Here is a 15,803-nt window from a genome sequence, read left to right as displayed (position 1 = left end):
GTGAAACCTGCGGGAATGACTAAAATAATGCGCAATACAAGCACTATTTAACCGGAGCGAATGAGACGTGTGTGTGAGAGAAGGGGTCGTCGGAGAGAAGAAAGCGAGAATGCGCGGCTGATGTTATTGCCTGTGCCGCTGGTAACAAAACGGATCGGCTCAGAATCGGAAAGTAATGAGACTGACCGGCCGGTCACCGATCCGATCCCTGGCCGATCGATCGGTGCATCTCTAATTTTAATTAGATAATCATTATTTCGTTACACAATATTTTTTATTTTATGATTTTATTTTATATTTTTAAATGCTGTTCTTTTGAACTTTCTATTTATCAAATAAACCTGAAAAAAAAGCATTCAACTGGAAAATTCTATATTTGCTCTGGCTTTTCAGGCCCCAGCGTACCTGCTACCACAGACAGTTGCGATGGCTTTGAAGCAACCAGAGGCCAGCTGGCAGGAGCCGGTGTAACATCGGTCCACGGCCCAGTTCAACAGATTCACCAGATCTGGGTTAAGTTCCAGCAGAAGAACCACCACCTCACAGCCCAGCTGATGCACCTGAGGAGAATCAGATCAGAGGATCACATATGTTATCCATTGATGTGAATGGTGATACAAAACCACCTTAGCTGGTGGAGAAACTAGGTCATTTTAATTAGATAATCATTTATAATGTTACACAATATTTTTATTTCAAATAATTGCTGTTCTTTTGAACATTCTATTCATCAAAGACATTTCAAAAATCTTACTGATCCCAAACTTTTGAACGGTAGTGTCTTGTTCTAACTCAACAAAATATTTCAGGGCACAAAGCCAGACTTTCACTTCAAGAATCAACATTTGCAGAACAATGAAAACATCGCTCATTCACAAGCTGAGAAAGGGAGAGTGAGCGAGACATCTAAGAAAAGTGGCTTGTCTTATGAAAAGCCCCTGAGCAAATTTGCACTGGGTCAAAAGGCACACTTTGAGAATCATTTTAAAGATGGTTGTGTTGGTTTAGTGCTATCAACACCAAAGGAGCGATTGAGGACCTATGTGGGTCATGTTGTTTCAGAGTGTTTGGCCACATACCCGCAGATCTTGACAGCCAAGGATGTTATCCAGCCACTTATAGAGGTAGCCATCAGGAGAGAGCCCTACGTTGTCGAACACGGGACCACAACAAAGGACAGACGACATGGCCTATGAAAGGAAGAAAAAACAACATTCTTTCATGCAAAACTTGGAATTTCCTGTTTTGAGGAAATCACATCCTATTGTGTTCAACAACAAAAAAAAATACTTCAAAGAAACAGAGAAGAGACTCATAGGACTCATTTCATGTTCTGGACATTTGTTTCTTTTAATGATGCCAGGGTCTTGAAATTACACACCTTTTACAAATGCTACAACATTGTATATGGTCGTCTTACAACACCCGCCTTTCCATTATGGGAAAGGGTTCACGGCAATACAAGAAGCTACATGTACACACACAAACAATATAGCTTTAGAGGCGGGTGTAATTTTTCCAGAAATCCGAACCTGAACAAACCCAACGTGAACTACGTTTACACATCGTCAATCTGCAGAGAGCCAACATTATGAGTACAGGGTTCCCACAGACAAACAGAGCACATATGTGCTGTCATCACAAATGGACTCATTCATCACTTAATGGACCCACTTTTGTCTCTTTGGCATGTGTGTCCACACTGAGGTCCTGCACTGTAAATGACTACAGCGCTTCCTGGGCTATAAGTAGACCTCTGGAGATAAAATTAGTGGAGTATATGTCTGTGGTCTAAATTAGCAACACAAGCAAAGCTTTAAATTAGAGCCAGGGTTAAACATCATCCCATTCCACTGCTTTCATATGTAGATTCTTCCAAAGAAATAAATATATATATATATATATATATATATATATGTAAAAATATGTATTTTATTATTTATTTAATATTTTCAATGTATTATTATTTGTTCTAATGTTCCTCTTTGAACTAATATTTTCTTTATGACATTTTGAATCATGCATACACTACTGTTTAAAGTTTGGTGTCAGTAAGAGTTTTTTAAATAAATTAATACTTTTATTCAGCAAGGATGCCTTTAATTAATTTAAATTGACAGTAAAGACTTTTCCGTAGTTACAAAAAAAACTCCTGAAGGATTGTGTGACAGTTATTTTAAATTGTAATATTATTTCACAATATTGTTACTGTATCTTTGATCAAATAAATAGTTTTTACTGCATTCCTGATTCAAATATATTAAAATAGAACATAGTTATTTTAATTCGCAAAACTATTTTTCAATATTAATGTTTTTACTGTTTTTTTTATCAAATACATGCAACTTTTGTGAAAGGCTCCAACCCCAACCTTTTGAACGGTAGTGTGTACTTATAAATAAAATGAATAATGATGAATAATATACATCTTTTTTATTTGGAATGAAAACCCATTAAAAATGTACTGTGTAATGGAAACTGCACAGTATGAATATATAAATTTATACATTATATAAATGTAGTCTTCACTACCTTAAGAGCACAATACTGGTATCGAGTGATCTGATGGTTCCGGTCACTATAGCGATCCAGGGGCGTGAACATGATACTGAAGGGTCCAGCCCATTGGCTAAAAAGGATGAAGAGATGGTGCCGAAGGCTTTGCTGAGGGAAGAGGAAACGTCGATGATGCACTATGATACAAATAAAACAAGGAGAGGAGAAGAGAGGTATTAGGTTTAAAAAAAATTTTTTACATTTTATCAATGCAAGTTGGGCTACAGGAACACCTTCATGAAAAAATATTTTGTGATAGTGCCTAAACAATTTGAATTCATTTAAAAACTTTTAGTTAAAAATTTTTTTATAGGAAAGAAAATGCAAAATTACTGGCCGTTGTGCGACTCATCATTTGCCCATGATTTGGCTCTTCATCTAATCTACTGCTATTTTGGGCAGTGTCTCCACTTGGGAGTCTAAATCAAGACTGACGTCAGGAGTCCTGTGACTGAATACACTGTAACCTGGCAATGAATCCCATTTCCTAAACAAAGAAAATGTGGAACGCTTCCCAGAGCAAAATATAACTGCATGACCATCAGTATGATGTCATTATTTAATGTGAGGAATAAATGTTTCAAATGGAAAGAACAATATTGTGACTATTTATGAATTAAATGTGTTGTGCACAAACAAGAATGTGTATTAAGAAAGAAAATGGGCTAAATTGTGATTTTGTGTTGACATTAATTGTATACTGAGTTTGTGAGATGTCTTTTGCTTCCTCTTCACCTGGGACACACTGTATGAGGTTGGCCACCATGGCGCTGAAGTGAGCTCGGATGTCTTTGAGAATCTCCATGTCTTTGTCATTCTCAGCTTCCAGAAGCATCCGGGTCAGGTCCACATACTCAAGAAAGAGAGCGCCCAGGGCCAGGGTATCACGTTCGAGCGCTCCATTAGTGCTGAGAGACAGAGACAGGGATCATTTCATGTTTTATAGCCTGCAAGTTCATAATGAGACGAAATGGAGGTGGCCAGAGAACAGAATCCATAATAATAACATCCTTCTCACCTGTCACTAATGACACCGGCATCCGCCAGCAGCTCAAAGATCCTGAGGAGCTGGAGTCTCAGCAGATCTCTTCTCTCTCGCCGTTTTTTATTCTAGAGGACATATTATGAAGCAAATTACTATAGACACTTGCAATATTTAAAATATATATTTGATTAATTTACAAATCTGGAAATCGCATTTTTAAAAATCCCTGACATTTTAGAGGTTTTCTATGTTTGTAGGAACCTTGTACTGTGAGACTTTTTTGCAGTTTTTTTTTAAGTGCAAGATAAGTCATGTATGCATTGCTTGAGCGAGCCATTTACAGTACAACAAGTTATGGCATATACCAGCTGATCTGACTGAAAAAATTTTTTATTAAAAAAGTATAACTGTATATATCTGACCTCAGGTCGTCTTTCCAAAGCTTCCTTCATCAAAGGATGCAGTTCCTCAACCAGCTCTCTGTACGAGACACAACAAATATGAAATCAATAAGGTGAAAGAAGAATCGATACTGTGTTGCCAGGGTTTATAGAGCAATAATTGCTCTATTCCCATAAATACTTTTTTATGATTCCAAGAACTGAAATGAGCAGACATAACTAATATAATATGACATCTGATCACTTCTTTGGAAGTTTGTTCAGATTTAGAGATGATGTCAAAATTATAATTATAACTAAAAGTAGAAGTCAAGTGAAAATGGCCCTCACGCAAAGTCTAAATATAATGTAGTGTTTGTGCATCGCCTTATCAAAGTCAAGGAATTCAAAAACCCTGACAAGAGCAAAACAGAGGTATGACAAGAATGTGAACATCAGGTGCTGCTCACATCTTATCTGAAAAAAAAAAAAACGTGCTGACTTACATAGCACATTAAAAACAATAATGTGTGATAATCAAAAATGAGTTGGTTGCATAATTTCATGGCACTATTAGAATGTAGCATCTTGTAGGAACTTGACCCATCTAAATGTCTACCAGTTACATCATTAGAGATCTTAAATGTTTATATATATGCTACATAGTACCTGAAAACGAGTGAGTTTGTGCGGCCAAATCCGAGCACCAAAGACTCTGTGATCTCAATGCTTTCTGAACGCATCAGAGGGACCAACTGCTTCAGAAGCCAGGCCACAGACGGAGTGCCCAGGATCTAATGAATAAGATGTTAATCAGTGATTCCATCAAGTCAATTAATGAATGGGGCGCATGACTGTAGACATGACTGGTGCGCCATGCATAAGAAGCCCCACCCACCTTGTTGTCGTAGCTGCTGTTGCTGTCTGTACTGGGAGTGATGATCTCAGGGGTGGAAGCTCGAAGATGACCCGGGCTCATGATGCTGGGTTTGGCCACGCCAAAACACAGAATCAGATAGTTTCTCCAGAGAGAAACATAAGTGTCCGCTGAACCAGCTGAGCTTGTCTTCTTGGCGTTCACTGGGTTGCTAAGAGATCACATTTCATATTGTGAAATGTTATTGCCGTTTAAAACTTCTATTTTCTATTTCAAGATATTTTAAAAAGTAATTTATTCTTGTGATGGCAAAGCTGAATTTTCAGCAGCCATTACTCCAGTTTTAAATGTCACATGTTACATCCTTCGGAAATCATTCTAAAATGTTAAACTGTGTTTAAAAAATATTTGTTATTATTATCAATGTTACAAACAGGTGCTGATTAATATTTTTGTGGAAAACATGATTTGGTTTTCAGGATCCAGAATAGAAATTTTGAAAGAACACCATTTAACTGAAACAGAAATATTTTGCAATATTATAAACGTCTTGACTCTCACTTTTGATCAATTTAATGCATCTTTTCTAAATAAAAGTATTCATTCTTTTTTTTTTTTTCTTCAACTTTTGATCGGTTGGGTATTATATCAATTTGACTTTAAGTTGAGTTAACATGTATTATGAATGTACTGTATATAAAAAGAAGAGTAACCCAAATAGGACTGCACAGAGTCTGCTATCAGAGGCAAAACCACTTAAACAAGAGCAGTAACATAATAAAAAGTGGCTACAGGAAGCCATTAAGAGCTTAAACTTAAAGATAGAGATAGAGTTCATGCTTTAAAAACTCCTACTGCACTTCACCTACTGAGGTTAAAGCCTGGTCAACTAGATTTAAATGCTTACATAACCTATTAGGCAGCCACAATAATTAAAGCTACAATGCAGAAACATTTACAAAACAAACTGTTTTATCCATCCCTCACCTGGGCTCGAGTAAAGGCATGAGGAGCTGCAGGCGGGTGAAGGCGTAGGGCCAGGCGTAGCTGAGCGCTGTGGGACAGTGCTTGGGCAGGTACTCCTGTCTCAGAAGGCTGAAGAGGCACAGAGCCCAGGGTTCCTTCAGAGACTGTGCCAAGATCCACACACGAGATGGGCTCCGCACGTCATAGTGGCTGCCGACCAGAGATCCGTTCCACTCCACCAGCCACTGCAGGTCCGCATGCTGCCCAGCGGGGAGAGACGCCTGCAGGGAAGTGGAAGGGAAGAGATCATAGTAGCCACATATGTAGAGAACTCAGCAGTGTAATGAAAGAAAATTGGTTTAATACCAAAATCTTGGGAGAATTTTGTAGAATGTGGTCATTATAGACAAAAACACAAAATTGATTTATGCTAAATTTAGCTCTTGAATCTGCCAATTTAGTATTGATATCCAGTATCTATGTGATTCTGAACTTATTTAAATCATTGTTTGTACAAGTCATCACCTAATACGCTAAACTCCAAGGTCAGAGAAGTAAAACAGACTTTCTTATAAACTCAGAACAGAAGACACTTTGTAGATGTTGAGCAAAACCGCAAAGGACTGAACAGAGAGGCACTCACCGAGTCAGCCACCGCCACGTGGGCAAAGCTCTCGAGCACCACTGGGCTCAGCTGGTCCAGTACATCTATCATGGGCCTTTCATCTTCCTGTGTAGAAAAAAAGACCATATTCAACCATAACTGAGAGGATGTATACTCAAAGGCCTATATCTGATCAAGTCAGGCTCTTACCTCAGTCTGCCCAATGGTGAGGAAGATTTGGCGGACCTCTCGAAGGATGGACACAGCTAGTTTGCGTGTGCCTGTCTGGCAGGAGCACAGTAGCACTAAAGCGAGACCCTCAACAGCATGCAAGACTGTGGAGTGAGGGGTCCGTTCAGCAGGCAGTCTGGAGCCAGAGCTACTCTGTAATAACTAAAATAAACAAACATATATTGTATATATTACATTATTATATAATATTATATTATATTATATTATACTTAGATTTAAGAGATCTTTTTGTGATTTTTTTGTTATTCCCTATGGGCAAAAAAAAACAAAAAAACACACACGTTGAAATAGTTGATATTAAAAGACACAGTGCAGCCCCAAAAAAACTAATTAATTGTAATGTGAAATTTTTACCAATCTTTGCCACTATCCTTCAAACCACTAGGTTTTACTCATTTGTTAGCAAGAAAAGTTTTTAATCATATAATATTTTAACAAATTTTTAACAGTTTTTAACAATACAATAAAATGTAGTATGATCACATATTCTTTCATATATTTTATAAAGTACAAGTCAATGTGTTACGCTGAATGACGAAGGAACATTATTTCACCCATATTTTGACATTTTATTTTCACAAAAGTTATTTGAAACATAAAAGTAGACACTTTACTTCCATACATGTTTTCTATGTATATAAAAGTATTATTTTAGTATCATGGATATTATTTCAGTATTATTTTAATTTTAAAGCTTTAGTAATTTTGTTGTGTTTTGTCATTTTTATTAGGTTTTTTTTTTTAAATATGTCTATATTGTTGAATTTTTATTTCAGTTGTATTTATTTTTGTACTTCAAGTTAAACTAAAAGAAAATGAGAAATGATGCCTTGACACCTAGCTGAAATAAAAACAATATCTTTTCTTTTATTTTAGTTTCATGTTTATTTTATTTAAAGTAGCAAACATTTGCTGTTGCTGTTGTTTAATGGTTTTAGTTCTAGTTTTAATTTTAGTAGCCTGATGTGTGTGTGTGTGTGTGTGTGTGTGTCCCTAAAATGTTCCCATATATATCAAAATAGTATCACGCACAATCCTCATAAATAATCAGCATACTTTCCAAGATCTTCCATTACAGAGCAGAAGTCCCTCCAGCTCCAATGGAGGAAGTTCACAGAGAGATCAACTTTACACTGAACTAGATCACTGACCTAATGGCTTGAACATGAAGAATTAAGTCTGATTAGACCAGCCCTGACTCAGATTGCACTGGGACATCCTATTCAAGCTGGGGGCTGGGAGGGATCACATTACTGAAGCTTTCGGGAAACCTGACCATTGGGCAATTCGTTGAAGCAAATGCTTCCTGCTTAAACGCCCATTCATCCATTGAACATATACACACACTCACCGAGCCAAAAGGTCTATGAGCTCTGACTTGGACATGCCATCGGGAAGGATGCGTGGAATGGCGGCCATGCATGTCCTAAAGAGGTCAATCTTAGGTTTCCTCTCGCCCCTGTCAGTATAAAGAGAAATCAAACAGAGCTAAGTGCACTGACAAGCTCAAGCTTCGTTGGATTTGGACTGATGCGTCAGACAGGTGTGTGTAGAGTATCAGATACACCAGATGAAAGATTATTTGACAGAGTGTTGTGTATGACATACGTAATCATATCCTCGGGTTCCTTATTCAGCATCTGTGCGTTACTCAGCATCATACAGCGGCCAACCTCCTTATCCAAGTGTCTGAGGATGTTGTCTAAAGCTTTCCGCACTTGGGGGTAATAGATGGACATTCCTGATGGTTGAAATAATGCAAAACTTTAAAAGACTGGCATGTTCTTCAATAGTAACAGAATTGAATGAGAAAATGTCAATCAATATGATCAAGAAGACAATTTCTTTTCTGTATATTTTTGGTCAAACCTTGTTGTGTTCCGGTCATTTTGATCCGAAGAGGATTTTCTTTTTTTCCACAAATGCTAGTTAATGTTATTGGATTGGACTAAAACTTACTGACTTTGCTCACACATAACTTCTCTTTTTGTTTTTTGATACTTTTTGGGGATTTTTTGGCACCTTGTTACACCTGGTGTTCCCAGTCAAAAATGATCAGTCTGCAAAAAATTGCTTATAAATTTCTTGTTATGCTATATAATTGTCAAATCTCGGATTCAATCTTTTTAACAACTTGTTTTCTTTTCTATTACCACAGATTTTGTATTCCTTTTTGGAACTGATTGATCGTAGGCCTTATCAGTCTGAGCTTATGCACCTCAGTTTTGCCACAATTATCCACAAATAAACAAAAAGTGTATGGATTTCATTGCATTAGACAACAAAATCTGCAGAAACGGCAAACGAAGTATCTTCATATTTGTTATATAATTTAAATTAAATGTTTGAAAAGTTTCCATGCTATCTTTCTTGCATTAATATTATTCACACATTATAAAAGTTTCAATTTTTTTTTTTGCAAAATGTTTTGCTTGAAAAGTGTGCTAAATGAATGCCTGTGCTGTTCATTTAACAAAAAAAAAATCATAAACAGCCTTTTTTTTATATAGAAATTATTCCTCTAGAAGTACAACAGATGAACTCACCTATGACTTTGGCCTCATCGTCAGTCAGAGGCTTGCTCAGGAATGTCTTTTTGACTCGTAGTGTGTTTCCAGAAGGGAGCGTGGCCCCTGTGTTCGGCATGGGGGGATCACCATCTTTCTGCTGCAGCTTGTCAGCAATGACCAGGAATGCTCTGAGACCTATATTCATTCTCTACAAAACAAGAAATCAAGATATGAGTGCCATTACATTATAAAGCTTCTACATCTATTGTAATTTGACAATACTTTACCTCTGGATTAAGACTAAAGGCTTTTGCAGGTTTCCCAACACACAGTAGGTCAAAAATGACTTCTTTCATTGCAAAGTCAAGTCTTTCCTGTAAGATAAAAGAAGAATGAGGAAATGCTACTCACATCTGCAACGATGCAGTATGCGAAATGTAAATATTTGAACACATGCTGCATCAGGAACACTAAATATGTGTAGTCTTGCAAATTTGGATGGGAATCTAGCTGTCATTTGCGCATTTGTTTCGGCAACAACACTAAATCCTTTGTCCTTAGACACATGCTCTGTTTTCACAACAAACGAGAATTAGGTCTTGTATAATGGTTTAACAGCTAACAACAGATTAGCATTTAGGTCTTAGTTGTAGACCTGTCTGTCATTTAATCGCAGACTTACCTGTGCAATAAACTGGATAATCTTAACAAATATATTGAGAGGCATGTCTTTAGGAACTACGCTGCGGGATCCTTTAGGGAACAGGTTCGTCACAATCGAGTTGAGGCGGCTGTGGGGATGAGATCAAGTTTAGAATCAGGCACTGACATACACTAAAAGAAGGTCAAAGCATAGTGACACAGATAGCTTGCTATAATTAGCATTCCATTACAGTGGCAGACCTGAGCCACGGCCTATTTGTGAATTATTTTTTTTTAGCGAGGTTTGTCCTCTTTGGCTTATTCATAGTGGTTGTAAACTCCTAAATCACAGCTTGGTATGTGGCATGCAAATCTAAGGTTTCTGATATTTATGACCTGCTATAATGCAATACATCTCTCTAAATACATCTGAAGAACAGCGAACTGGCCCAACACCAGTTCTTCTGCCTAATTTGAGCATTTTATGATCCTTGTGATTCCAGAACTAACCTCCCATCCCATGCTTTAGATATTTAAAATGCCTTCTTAAATAAGTTTGGGATCTGTAAATTGTTTTAATGTTTTTGAAAGAAGTCTCTTATGTTCAAAAATGCTGCATTTACGAGATCAAAAATACAGTAAAACAGTAATATTGTGAAATATTTTTACACAATCCTTCAGAAATCATTATAATATGCTGATTTGGTGTTTAAGAAAAAATTCTTATTATTATCAATGTTGGAAACAGTTGTGCTGATTAATATTTTTGAGGAAACTTTGATATATTTTTTTCAGGATTCTTTGATGAATAGAAAGTAAAAAAAAAATGCATTTGATTCAAAAAGTAATTTTTGTAACATTGTAAAAGTATTTGTTGTCACTTTGATCTATTTAATTCATCCTTGCTGAATAAAATAAGAATAAAAATAAAAAAACACTGGACAAACTGAAGGTTTGTTTGGAATCAAATACTACATTTTTACTACATACTAAATTTGTATTTTTATTTTTTTATTTATTTGAACAATCTGCCAAAAGTTGAAATATATATGATAAAACAAAAACTGAATAAAAATGCCAAATACCATTTTATATTACTTTTTAGGTAGCATACTACTATTTGAAATCTGTTCTGTTGCATAAAGCATACCGTTTCATATATAGTACTTTATTTAGTATGTATGCAGTGTTCGGTTTATACTACTGTATGCTGTATACATACCCCATAGTTCAAAAACTATCACCACAACTTCCCCTTCTGGTGTTGAAATCCTATAAGGGCATGTACATCCTTTCCCAAACAACGTCAACCATATACTAATACATAAATCCCAATCGATCTATTATGGATTAGCTGCATAAGACATCTACAATTGTTCAATGTTCATTTCTTGACCTGAAGATCAAACATGGGTGTGTATATGGTTTAATTTGCCAAGCTTTTGATTCCCAGTGGACGATCTTGGCGTTCCAACACCCATCACCCATGACCACCAGCCTCCCTTCTGGTTCTCTCCTTTCTCCACCCATTTCTGGCAGCACTGTCAGTAATTACCCCTCGGCCTGAGGCACGATGACTGTAATGTATTGCTTGTTTACTCGCTGCCAATGAGAAGGGCTGAGGGTTGCGGTCACACCCCGGGTTCATGGGTGGGGTAGGGTAGGGTACAGAATTGTTTTATTTATTTATTTTTTTCAGCCCTGTAGAACTCCACCAAGAAAGCTGGCATTCATGAGATGGACCGTATTATGCAAAATCAGTTTACTGCGACCATACCCACGGCTTGTCTCTGGGGGTCTCAGGTGGGCGCTTTAGTAGTGGCTTTAAATCCATGGTTCAATACAAGTAGCAGCAGACCACGGATGTGCTTACCCCTGTGTCGCAGTGTTGCTCTCGCATTTGATGCGAATCATGTAGACCCACAGCAGTCGGTAGAGGGACTCTAGTGCTACCCGTGCCATTTTAGGGTCCTTGCTCTGTAATGATGAAGAGTGTATGTCGTGAGAAATCCAGTTTGTGCTTTTGAGTTAAATTAATAAATAAAGAGCAAATATAAAAACTACATACCTTCAGATTGGAGAGGCAGTTGTTGAGAAAGACATGCCATCTGTTGAGGAAGAACTGCTTTTGGCTGACACACAGTAGACATGTCACTAGTGGGTACAGAGCCTAAAAAAAAACAGAGAGAAGGGTACATGATGTTCAAAGTGCACTCAAACAGTACGAAACACTATTATCTTATGAAAACCAGACTGACCAGAGAATGTTTCTTTCTTGTTGAAAGGTCCAAGGTGGTATCATACAAGCTCTCCACAAAGTTCCTTAAACAAGGAACATTCACCTCATTCTTAACAGCCTATTAAAGAACGGAAAGACAATAATAATGAGGATCAAAATGCTTTTACACATTTCTACAAAAATAAGGATTGAAAAGAGTGACATATGGCTATATATGTTATTAAAACAATTACTGGACCAACAGGTCATATAAGATGATGTGCGAGTGGTTTGTAATGTTCAAAATACATGTAAATAACATCCAATTTGCAGAGTGTTGACAGATCTTTATAACATTTCTCTAACCGCTGCTACAGGAACTAGAATTTCCACAAAGAGTCCAGCCAAAGCATGCTTGATGTCTTTGTCCTTCACTTCCAGGAAATACTGCGCACATTCCTGTAACAGAAAGGAGCAAAGCATTGAGAAAAACGGTTAGCTTTCACGTTCTTGAGAGCTAATATCATTGAGCTTATCGCTATAGCCTTATCTAAGTCTCTATATTCAATATAAATTAATAAAAATAAATATAACAAATAAAATATGAAACAAACAAAAAAAATATTAATTAATAAAAAGTATACAGTAGCAGTGTTGTGCTTTGTGAAAGGAAGCTTATCCAAACGTCTTTATATTCTACATTTACCTGCATGAACTGAAAGGAGGCTTCAAACTCCTCTACAGGATACATTTTCACCCGGAAGAACTTCACGCCCATGATGAGGCTGATGGTGCTTTGGACCACGTATGGGCTCTGCTCCTTTTGACGGAGCTCCTTCAGCTCACTCATGAACCTCTTTTTAACAGCAGGAAATCTATAAAAAGAAATGATGATTGACAGATAAATCATTGGCTTGAGGGCAAGCTTTATTCTTAACAAGCAATTACAAAGAGAAATCGAGTCGATTATATGTTAGCTATAATGTAAGGTAGGAAAAAAATCTTTAGACCATTTAAGATTTTACTAATTTCTATGACTTTTTTTTTTGTAAGTTTTACAATGTAAAATTTCCTGATATTTTCATGTTTTCCATGATTGTGGAAACCCTGTCTACTGTAAAATAAAATAAAATAAAATAAAAGAAGATCTAGAAACTCAAAAAGGCTGATTTCCAGACCTAGCATGTTTTCATAGCATGTTTCAAAAAACACAGCTCCACATTTCTAAATAAAAATAACTTTGTCATTGTTAGATTTATGAGTACATACTTTGCTTGTGCTAAGACTCCAATTACTTCTGCATAGAGATCAGCTACAATATGCATGTTGGCAGTGTTGGGACCATGATACCTGGTCATAATAAAACACATGTAAATGTAATTGAATAAAGATGTATGAATTTATGTGCATTTATACATCTTACTAAATGCATCTGATAGAGAATTCTATTCTAATGAGGAAAAAGTATCTTACCCCTCTTTATATTTAAAGTGCTTAAAAGCCAAATTAATGACTTCATGGACCAAACCATCCACAACTGGGTGGAGGGGCATCTGGCCAAAAACACAAACAGTATCACATTTTATAACATGGCTCTCTGGAATATTTGGTTTTGATTGGCCAATTATGGCTTTCTGTGATCTCAAACACTGTTGTATAATAACCACAAAATTGTACATCAACAATCTCTTGTAAACCTTAATCTATGGCTACATTTGCCATTTTGTTGCCCAAGGAAACACAATTTGCTATAAAATTTGAAGCAGCAGTAACCACCATAGATTCTTGGTGATAATCCATAGATAAACATTTAGTTCTCCTCATTCTCGGATATTTGGTTACATCTTTAATGTCTGGTAGATATATTTGCATCTAAACTTATTTAGATCCAAATCACAGTGTGTTTTACCTGTTTGAGAACCTCTATGAGCACGAGAGAGAAGATGAAGTCGATGGCTAGGTCTCTCCTCTCCAGCAGATAATCTTTCTGCTGCTCATCACTGGGAAAAAGAGACAGCGAATGTAAACAGATTATGTAAGCCAATTTTGTTCCCACCCTCTCACACATTCACAGACTAAAATATCATTTCTCAATGATGAAATGGAGTTTTGCACTCCAGCTACAGGAAGCAGAAGTCACAGAAGCATCACTCAACACCCAGTTGGCTATCTGATGTCACTGGGCCATTCTGGCCCTATTGTGTCAAATCATCCCGTTAAGATAGAAGTTATCAGGCCAAGTGTGCATTGCAAAAATATTAATAAAAATATTACATATATGGCTTAAAAGCTAATAGACCTTAGCAAAACCCACACAACTCCAATTTGGAATTCATGGGTCTTTAATATGCATGAGGCAGATTTGCATTAATTAACTCTACTATGCATAATTAACTAAATCATACTGTTTTAAGCTTAAATGATCAGCCTTATCTAAGAGATATAAACAGGACTCACTTTTTGGGCTTTGTATTTGAACGTGGTCTGTACTCATGGGATTCATCGTCAACTCCATTCTGTCTTTTGTACCAGTCAAACAGGGTGCGCAAGATAGATGGCAGGCAATACTCAGCCAGAGAACTCATTGTGCTGATCAACTGAAAAAAGGAGAACATGTATTAATATCCATATAAACAAACTAAAAATACACCTAGTGCATAGTACTTGTATGTATGCCATGTATTTCATGGTGCATATTCAGGAGAAAGTTATTCTGAGTGTGGAGGTGGTCTTGGTGAAAGCAGGGACATTGTGCGAGCATGTGTCTTAAATGTGTATCCAAGATGCAAAGAAAGTGAGAAAAGAGGAGGGAGTTGGTTAATGAGAGCAGGAAGGAAAGGCGGTCCCTGGTGAGGACTCGACACACAGGAAAGGGAGGGAGAAAGGGTGGTGTTCAGGGGCTGAGGGTGAACACAGCGAGCCCTTCATTCCCTGATGAACCCTGGGAGAAGAATCCCCTCTCAGTGAGGCTGCTGAAAAGCCCAAGGGATCATGGGTACAAACGCAGCCCTGTGAGTTCTGAATGAGGCTGCTATTCACCTGCCTTCAACACACACACGCACACACACACACATATACGTGCATACAGAAACGAACTTGCAAACTCAGGGCAGGGAACACACAAGCCAGCAATAAAAAAAGACCTTTCATTCTGGGTTTTCAATACATTTACTCAATTTAAATTAAAATTAAATTTTGTACATTTATTAATTTTGCAGATACTATTGTCATTCGTTTTTACACATTAGTTAATTGTAATAATAAAGTTTAGGAATAATAATCAAATAACAAAGAAAAAAATAAGGATTTTGTCCCCCCGCTTGTTTAGTCTGGCTTTTGGTTTAGATTTTTTACTTGCCCTGACTGGATGCAAACTTAAAATTGTACTTTTTATGAATTGAAAATAAAAATTCCATATTTACATTTATCATTTTAAAAAATCTAATTTTAAATATATGTATAATTTTATTTTTATTTATATTTTATATTTGTATTAATTTTATATCATATTTATGTTTGTACACTTTTTAATCAAATTGAAAAGAAACTTTGCAATAAAAATGGGACATTTAATACATTTATTCATTTTACAGATACTTTTCTCATTCATTTACAAATGAGTTAACTGTAAAAACAGAGCTTGAGAATTATAATCATATAACAAAGCTCAACAATAAAGATTTTTCCGCTTGCTCATTCTGGCCCCAACGCAAAATTATAATGAATTAATTTCAATTTTCTTTTATTTAATTCCATTTTTACATTTAGAATTTTACAAATTCAAATTTTGTCTCTCTCTCTTTCTCTTTCTCT

The 15,803-nt window shown here is 36.5% G+C and overlaps 1 protein-coding gene across 1 annotated transcript in view; it reads right to left on the bottom strand.

The window, feature by feature from the left end:
* LOC107683407 (protein furry homolog) overlaps window positions 1-15,803 on the bottom strand; it is a 49,703-nt gene that overhangs the window by 24,179 nt on the left and 9,721 nt on the right. The window contains exons 4-29 of the mRNA XM_016479463.1: window positions 14,448-14,587; window positions 13,900-13,990; window positions 13,464-13,543; window positions 13,260-13,340; window positions 12,697-12,865; window positions 12,357-12,449; window positions 12,031-12,129; window positions 11,841-11,942; window positions 11,646-11,749; window positions 9,813-9,921; window positions 9,418-9,504; window positions 9,167-9,338; window positions 8,229-8,361; window positions 7,972-8,079; window positions 7,697-7,715; window positions 6,579-6,761; window positions 6,408-6,494; window positions 5,786-6,045; window positions 4,820-5,009; window positions 4,591-4,715; window positions 3,964-4,021; window positions 3,575-3,666; window positions 3,292-3,464; window positions 2,533-2,693; window positions 1,080-1,190; window positions 406-560 (exon numbers count right to left, since the gene is read on the bottom strand). Of these exons, the coding sequence (XP_016334949.1) occupies window positions 406-560; window positions 1,080-1,190; window positions 2,533-2,693; window positions 3,292-3,464; window positions 3,575-3,666; window positions 3,964-4,021; window positions 4,591-4,715; window positions 4,820-5,009; window positions 5,786-6,045; window positions 6,408-6,494; window positions 6,579-6,761; window positions 7,697-7,715; window positions 7,972-8,079; window positions 8,229-8,361; window positions 9,167-9,338; window positions 9,418-9,504; window positions 9,813-9,921; window positions 11,646-11,749; window positions 11,841-11,942; window positions 12,031-12,129; window positions 12,357-12,449; window positions 12,697-12,865; window positions 13,260-13,340; window positions 13,464-13,543; window positions 13,900-13,990; window positions 14,448-14,587 (3,182 nt within the window). The remainder of the gene's footprint in view (window positions 1-405; window positions 561-1,079; window positions 1,191-2,532; window positions 2,694-3,291; window positions 3,465-3,574; window positions 3,667-3,963; window positions 4,022-4,590; window positions 4,716-4,819; window positions 5,010-5,785; window positions 6,046-6,407; window positions 6,495-6,578; window positions 6,762-7,696; window positions 7,716-7,971; window positions 8,080-8,228; window positions 8,362-9,166; window positions 9,339-9,417; window positions 9,505-9,812; window positions 9,922-11,645; window positions 11,750-11,840; window positions 11,943-12,030; window positions 12,130-12,356; window positions 12,450-12,696; window positions 12,866-13,259; window positions 13,341-13,463; window positions 13,544-13,899; window positions 13,991-14,447; window positions 14,588-15,803) is intronic.

The sequence above is a fragment of the Sinocyclocheilus anshuiensis genome, unplaced genomic scaffold, assembly GCF_001515605.1.
Source record: "Sinocyclocheilus anshuiensis isolate Anshui unplaced genomic scaffold, SAMN03320099.WGS_v1.1 scaffold1170, whole genome shotgun sequence".
Lineage (NCBI taxonomy): Eukaryota > Metazoa > Chordata > Actinopteri > Cypriniformes > Cyprinidae > Sinocyclocheilus > Sinocyclocheilus anshuiensis.
This window is presented reverse-complemented; position numbering and strand designations above follow the sequence as displayed.